At 36.0% G+C, this 7984-nt stretch overlaps 1 protein-coding gene across 1 annotated transcript; it reads right to left on the reverse strand.

Moving 5' to 3' along the window:
• Positions 1 to 2837: 2837 nt before the first annotated feature.
• LOC127253389 (protein ALTERED PHOSPHATE STARVATION RESPONSE 1) lies at positions 2838 to 7778 on the reverse strand. Its single transcript, XM_051277963.1, has 4 exons — positions 6036 to 7778; positions 5614 to 5795; positions 4645 to 4868; positions 2838 to 4100 (listed from the first exon to the last, which is right to left on the reverse strand). The coding sequence occupies exons 1-4, from the start codon at positions 7402 to 7404 to the stop codon at positions 3353 to 3355; spliced, it is 2523 nt and encodes an 840-aa protein (XP_051133920.1). The 5' UTR covers positions 7405 to 7778; the 3' UTR covers positions 2838 to 3352.
• Positions 7779 to 7984: the final 206 nt, after the last annotated feature.

The following is a 7984-nucleotide window of genomic DNA, read 5'->3' on the forward strand; positions in this document are numbered from 1 at the left end:
TAATTTAATTCATATACATAATTTAGATTCACTTAATTATTTGTCTATTTTTTTTATTCAATTTTTCATGAAAAAAAAGGATTTAATTTTGTATTCTCCTTATCGACTCAATAAAAATAATAGTGAATGGATGAAATATATTTTATAAATATATTATATTATTTCATTATATGTTTTTCAATATAATATATAAAATAATTTTTTCAATAAATATCTTATTCAATAATTATTTTTATAAAAGTTTAACAATTAGTTTTACAATTTATTAATATTATTTATAAATAAATATAACCATATTTTTATTTTTATATAATAATTAAAATTTTAGTAAGATATTGTTATATATATGATAATAAATAATAGCATAAAATATACTTATATATTTTTGTAAGTTTATATTTATTAACTAAATTATTGTACCATAATTTAATTCTCTTTTATCATAATGGTTAAACATAATGTTCAAATGTATTTCAACCTATCAAAAGTAGTCTCTCTAAATAAATTACTTGGATATGAAAATAAAGTTTTTCTTAGATCATATATTGAAAATTCATATTTTCAGAGCTTTTTTTTGTTATGAAAACAAAATTCGAACATTACTTATTAAGAAATTGGAATATTGAGAAAAGTGTTTTTCTTTTTCTTTTTAAATGAAACACAATATTATACTTCCTTCGCTCCAAAATTATAATCTATGTTGTGTTTGACACGAGATTTAAGAAATATTGATATTATACGAGTAGTGGGTAAAAAGTACGGATAAAAGACTTTTTTGCCCTTGTGAGTGTATTAGTGTAAAAAATAGTGGCAAATGTATAATAATAATGAAAAAGTAAAGATAGTTTATAGTGATATGATTATTTATGAAAATGAGACTATTGTTTTGAGACGAACAAAAATGGTAAACAAGACTATTATACTGGGACGGAGGGAGTATTACTAATGAAAATGTTAGGTTCCCCTCATAATTTTGGCAAAAGTACTACTTCCTCCGTCCCGTCACAGACGATCTCATTTCCTTTTTGGTACGTCCCGCAAAAGATGACCAATTTTCATTTTTGGTAAGTTTATCAATCTTAAACATACTTAACAAATACTACCTCCGTCCCATATCTATATACACATTTACTTTTTGCACGAAGTTTTAGAAATATTAATATTATATTGGATAAAGTAGAAATAAAGATAAAAAGACTAAATTATCCATATTAGTATTGTATGATATAAATGTAATGACATTTGTGTAATATATTGTAAATTGAACGGATATTTGTAATGTTAAGTAGATGGTACAATTACTGAAAATGAATACTTTGTTATGAGACGAACCAAAATGGCAAAATGGATAGATTGTTAAGGGACGGGGAAGTATAAATCAATTTAATTAAACTTCTAACATCTTACGCGTAGGACCACTCAAAACCCTTTTATTTCTATCTCTCTTATCGATTAACAAATATTTTTATCTACCTTTAAAACTGCTTATTTTTTATAAAACTAATTTATGATAATGATAAATAAATAAATATATTTTTTTATTCATTTGTATTATATAAAATTTTATTGTCATATTCATATTGCATATATTTTATTGAGATATAATTTTAAAAATATTTAAAATACCAACAACATTCCACATATAAAAAATAATAAAATATTATCTTTAACTTATTATTAATAACTTAATAATTTACATTACCTAAAATACTGTGTCCCTAACAAAAGAAAAGAGAGAGTATATATTTAGAAATACCTTCAGGCTATTATGCAGAATTTCATAAAATTAGCCAAATGTTTGAGTTTGATACACAAAATTCAATGTTAGTCCTATAGTTGGTTCTTAAAAATATTAGAATTATCTAAATTGCTCCATCCTATTATTTTTTGAAGATTTATTTTCTCTATTTTTTTATTTTATTATTATTATTATTTATTTTCTCTATTTATTTTACTTTATTATTATTATTTATTTTCTCTATTTATTTTATTTTATTTTATTATTATTTTTATCCATATCATTAGTTTCATCTATATCTCTAAGCATAGATAATCATTTTTATGAAATTTCTTGTGTCTCCCGACGAAAATGTAAAGTATAATTAGACTGCCTTTGTAAAAGACAAGTGGTGGTAAATTCAATTCACAATTGCAAATATAAATTAATTAATACTAAAAAAATAATTTGTAGACCAAATATGCATTGTCTTATAATAAGATTTAAAATGTATAAATATAATCATAAATGCATATCATTTTTTTTTATTGAAAATGAGTAATAAAAATTCAAAAAAATCACAATCGAAATTCACAACTACACTTAACAAAAACACAGAAAAATGTCCGTAAGGAATGGTCTGATAGTGTAGGAGTTAGAGATGTGACCCTTTCGGATATTAGCTATTCCTATGTCATATTAAAAAAAAAAAAAAAAAAAAAAAAAAAAAAAAAAAAAAACACACACAAAGATACTATGTATTAAAAGAGAATTAATGAATATTGTGCTGGGACTAATTTTAAGCACATGATCCATCATCAAGATTTATGATAATACAATAATAGTGAGTTTGAGTAATATGATGATTAATGTTTTAATTAGGCTGTAAGAATCAATCATTTAAGGTATGAGGTGAGGTGTTCCCCACATGGTGTGCTGTGCTGAGCTGAGGACAGATAACATACAACATTCTTCCCAGCCCCACCAAAGAAATCGACACACACATGCCTTGCTCAACCCAATCCCATAAAGAAATAAATAAATATGCAAATGGAAATTGATTATAAATTAGATGGAGGGATTGATCTGCTTTTTTCTCTGTCTTCACCATATCATCATCTTCCTCAGCTCAAATCGCATTTCAATGTCTTCTTAATAATGTCAAAAATAAGAACAGCCTCTTACTTACCATACTGTACTTTACTGTACACTACAGAAACATCAATAGTTCCACTACCACTTCCCCATAAAAATTAAAGCTTGCTTTTTCTCCATTAATGGAAGTAGCTTCTACTTTTATACACCTTCCACTCTTCTCAAAACTTTGCTGCCTTCGTTTATGTTCATGGATACAAACACAATACATACCTACTTACATGTGCCACAAGCTTCCTTTCTTCATTTCTTTTCTTTCTTTCTTTGATGATCAACCAATCCCCAATATGCCATGCTTGATCCTGTTGAAATGGATGCAACCTCAGGTATTCTATTGTATTGTTTTGATTCTTCGTCTCTTTTCCCACACAACAATGAATCAATCATTGCACAATTGCATCTTATTATTATCGATGATCTTGTGCACCAACAAATGCAGCCTGTGGTCGGTTATTGGTGTCGCAACAATGAATTCAACGTTTATGAAGAAGCAGTTTCTTGCGCCCCAGCAAGATGGTCTTCTTCGATGCGTTGCAGTAGTTCCTCGTACACTTTAAGCGAGTTAGCCGTAAATCTTTCCATTGCCTCAAGAACATGTTGCAGACTGGCCTGTAGACTCCCACCTTTCGTGGTTTCACTTTGGTACACGACATGTCCTGTTAATGGCATCCCGTTGCTGTCTGCAGAAATTAGCATCATCCTTTTGTCCAACGCCTGCATCTCTTTCTGTATCTTCTGGTCTTCTTTCTCCAGGCTCTTGATTTTTCTATCATCCTTGCTCGATAGCATCCTTTGCCGCATTTCTGCTTTGTCCCGATCCCATAGCTGAAGGACGTTCGAAGCAAATTCGCGCATAGAATCGATAACTTCCTTCTCAGAAATTCTATCCAACAAGTGCCACCATTGATAACAAACAACAAAAACTGGAGGAGCACCAATTCTACCAGGAGAGAACGGCACAGTCCCGTCATCTGTTTCTTCAGGAACGTAAAGAAGACATTTCATCAGCCAGTTATTCAATGCCTGGACATAGCCCTTTTGCGCGCCAACCCAATAAGAGAACCTCAGAGTCCAATTGATAAGATCGTGCTCAAGCTGCCGAGTTGCTTCAAAATGATCGTCGCTGAAGTGTTTTCTTAGTGCAATGGCATCCAATCGTTTTGCCTCGGTAATTGCTTGACACTGACTCTGGTGACACTCAAGCATGGACTTCCACATTCTAGTCAACCTGGGAAATGCCGACCAGAATAAAGGATCACATATGGAAGGAAAATATGTAAAACAAGTAATCTGAATCCCATGTAAAACCAAAACCAAACATATAAACTTGAAAAAAGATGCTAAAAAGATTCAGAAACCAAAAGTTTAAATTATGTATAATCAATCGATAGAATTGGGTCAATCTTCGCAACCTAGTGTTAACTATTGAAATTTTTGTTTCACAAGAAAACCACGACAGAAACAAGGACTTAATCCAACTCTAATCAATCACAGAGTGCCCTGATACTATGTACCTGGAATTGTGCACACCTGGTAGCCTGTATTATCAGTTCATGCACAACACCATGAAATTTAATGCATCATTCAAGTAAACAAGAGCTAATCGAAGTCATAATGAAACAACATATTTTATTGCAGGCCAGGCCACACACACATGTATATACGTATATAACCTGCACAAACAAAATTAATAAGCACGGTCCAAATATTAAAGTCAGATTTCGGAGCAACTTGAACCAAAGATACATATTTTGAGAGAAAGATTTACGTACCCTTGAATGAACTCGTTTAGCTGGGGCCACAACTCTTCATCTCTTAATGTATTTATCTTCACCGATATCTTATCAACTACCTGAATTGCAATTTTAATTTTTGTCGAAAGACTCCTCACTAAAGTCCTGGTTGCATCAACTTTGTGGGGTTCAGCACCCTTTTCATCCAAACGCTTTAATTTTCTAGACTTCCGCTCATGGAGGACTCTCATTTTCTCCTCAACCTGCCACAAGGAAATGCAGAAGGCTTACGCAACGTTAAATTCACTAGTCTTCATCATAAGAAACCACAAACGATCAAATTAATACAACTAGGCTGTCAGCAATCAGGCGTGTTTTTAAATAACGACAGTGTCGTATTAGCCATAATGTGGAGGGACCTCAAATAACAAACTAAAATCAGCAACGGCAAAGTAAATGATAAAATAAATGAACTTCAAAGATCCCCATATGTCAAAGAACAGCATGTATGTGCTCAAAGGTATTCAGCTTGTGCAATATAATTGCAATCTAAGGCCCAAGTAACATGCATATAACTGGCAGGCTATATAGCACACAACCCAACACACAAGAAATCTAGGGTTAAGAAAACCTCACGCAGGGAGGTAGAGAAACACCGCAGCCGAAAGTGAAATGACGCAGCACAATATGCTCTCTAGGATCATAATATTCAACAGATATCAGAAATGAAGCCTATAACGGAGCTTTTTAGAGAAAAAGTCCCAACTTATACACTATATTTAACATAGTTAGTAACCATTCCAACATGGAGCAACAATCCAGCGTGGATTTACGTAGAACATCACGCCACCATACGAACATGGTATATAGGTTCAAGATGTTTTTATCATCAATTTTCTCCCTTAAAAAGGACTTGATTAATTTTTACCAAAATGCTCTTTGAACAAGGGAATACAGATACAGTAGACAAAAAGAGAAAGAAGTTAATGAGGCGAATTAATGTTATACCTTTACTTCTTCACACAATTTCTTCTCCCAGAGATACAACTTATGTAATGTAGAAGAAAGTGTCTTCGACCTCAGCTGCAATTCTTTATCAATCTCCAAAGAAGCTGGATCAGTAGCATCAGAGCCCTTAGACGTCGAAGGTTGCGAGGACACCGCAGACAAATGCAATATCTTGGAAGAAACTGATGCACAGATACATTCAGAATTCAATTATCTATATCATTTTTCACCCAAACTATGCATATCATTATCGTAGCACTTCTCCAAAAATCAATAATAATCAAATAAACTCAATCGAAGATGTCACTCAGAAAAGTAGATCAAGAAACTGTTGGAACAAGGAGGAGTTCAAACAAGATTTGAATTGTTCAAATAATTAAAACATGAAACTTAAAGAACCAACATAAAGATCAAATTTTTACCCTGATGTCCACCATGTTTGCGTTTATAAGGCAGCTTTCCAACCTCAAGAAACTTTGCAAGCTCATCTCCGGAGTCGGAGGCTCGCTCAAAGAGAACTTTAATCTCCCTGACAACATCATAGTCTCCTTTGAACCCGCCACCCCGTGGCTTAAATCCAGATGCATTGCCCCTATCTTTGGAGCCCCCCTCGGCATCAACCACCTTTTTATCCACCATATGCACCTCATACTCCACAGGATCACTTTCAGTCCCTACACTTTGTCTAGCACCCCTATACTGTAGCACCTCATCATTCACCGCTCGAGCATCCTGTTCTGATATCCCTGGTTTTGAATAATTGCTGCTTCTCCCACTGTCCACAAATTTCTGGTCCCCATGAACTTCCTTCACAACCTCATCCTCATCATCCTCCAAATCAGGAATCCCCTCATCTTCTCTTACCTCCCTAGAATCGCGGCTTGGAGTGTACGTCGGATAGTATTTCTCGAAGCTCTCAAACGGATTTAAAAAATCCCAAGCCGATGGCCTAGGGGGTGAAGGTGGAGGAGGTGGGGCTTTGGAGCTGGAAGCCACTCCCGCTCCCGGAAGAGATGCAAAGCCACCGTCGTACGCTGCCTGCTGAGCAGAGGACCCACCGAAGAACCCACCTCCAGCACCGTAATTAGGATAATTTGAATAATCACTTCTGGAATTGTAGTAAGAAGGGTATGAATGACTTGGGTTCTGATTGTTGGTATTGGAATAGATAGGCTGAGGATAGTAAGAAGACGATTCGCCCATTCGCATAGTTTCTGGACTCATGGGGCGTTGAGCAAACACCATAGACGGCGTCGGTTGTTTTTTCATGTAATTGATGTTCATAAAGCCCCCGCCGCCGGCTCCCGGAAGATTTGGATTCAGATGGCCGTACATGGGAGGCAAATAGCTGTCGTACGGGAGGTGTTGCTGCTGAAGGGGAGGGGGAGGAGTCCCGTCTTCATGATGATGATGATGGAGGGATTCCGAACCAGAGCCGTCTTCATCATCAGAATCAAAGTGGAGATGCGCATCTGAATCGGAGTCGGAGTCGGAGTGGGAGTGGAGATGGTGCTTAATTTTGTCCGGGGGAGGAGAAGAGGAGGGTGGGGAGGGGTCCCCCTTCCTTTGAGGGGGGAGGTTGAGAAGAGGGGAGGGAGGGGAAGCGTCGGGATCTTGATTGAAGAAAAGGTCGAGGGAAAAGCCGATGGCTTTGAGGGAGTGGAGATAAGCTAAGTGGGCATCGGCCAAGGCGAAGCGCTGCCGGACAGCCTCGTCGAGAAAAGCGCAGCGGTCTCGGCAAAGAGCCAGCGCCGGCGAGTCATCAAGCTTGGAACTGGCGCAGCCCCCCATGGGAAATACTGCTACCACTACTATTATTAATTCCTTTCCTTCCCTGATTACTGATTAGGAGGAGTGAAAACCACACAAAAGATAAGAAAATTTAGAAAATTAAAAAAACAAAAAACACAAGGGGGCGGAAGAAGATGAATGGTTGTGGTTAAATTAAATCATGGTCGGACAGACTGATGGGAGGGATAGGGGTGGGGGTCGAGGTAGGGGTAGGGGTAGGGTTGGGGAAGAGGAAGAAGGAATCTTTTTTCAATATGTTTGATTTGTTTGGTATATAATTGAATTGAATTATATCTGGATTCTGGACTGGTTCGGGTCTCTGGGTAAAGCAAGGAGGATGGCAGCCAGCCAGGAGAATGGCGTCGGGTAGCAGCAGAAAGAAAGAAAGAGAAAAGGAGAGACAGGGTGAGGTGGGGGTATTATTGAGGAATTAATTAACCTCGTCGTGTCGGTCGGTGCGATTTGCGAACAGTAGCAGCAGTAGACGACGACGACGACGACTAGTAGTAAGGAAATAATGGATGAACCGGACCGGACCGAACCGGACCGGAGGAGGGTACTACGACTACTCGGCTACGCC

The sequence above is a fragment of the Andrographis paniculata genome, unplaced genomic scaffold (genome assembly GCF_009805555.1).
Source record: "Andrographis paniculata isolate CXL003 unplaced genomic scaffold, ASM980555v1 Contig12END, whole genome shotgun sequence".
NCBI lineage: Eukaryota > Viridiplantae > Streptophyta > Magnoliopsida > Lamiales > Acanthaceae > Andrographis > Andrographis paniculata.

Bases quoted from the DNA above. Each gene is read 5' to 3' on its own strand.
- LOC127253389 (XM_051277963.1), bottom strand. From the start codon at position 7,404: ATGGGGGGCTGCGCCAGTTCCAAGCTTGATGACTCGCCGGCGCTGGCT. The intron at 5,796-6,035 runs GTAAAAATTTGA...TCTGTGCATCAG, and splicing joins CAAACATGGTGGACATCAGG to TTTCTTCCAAGATATTGCAT. The intron at 4,869-5,613 runs GTATAACATTAA...TCCTTGTGGCAG, and splicing joins AATTGTGTGAAGAAGTAAAG to GTTGAGGAGAAAATGAGAGT.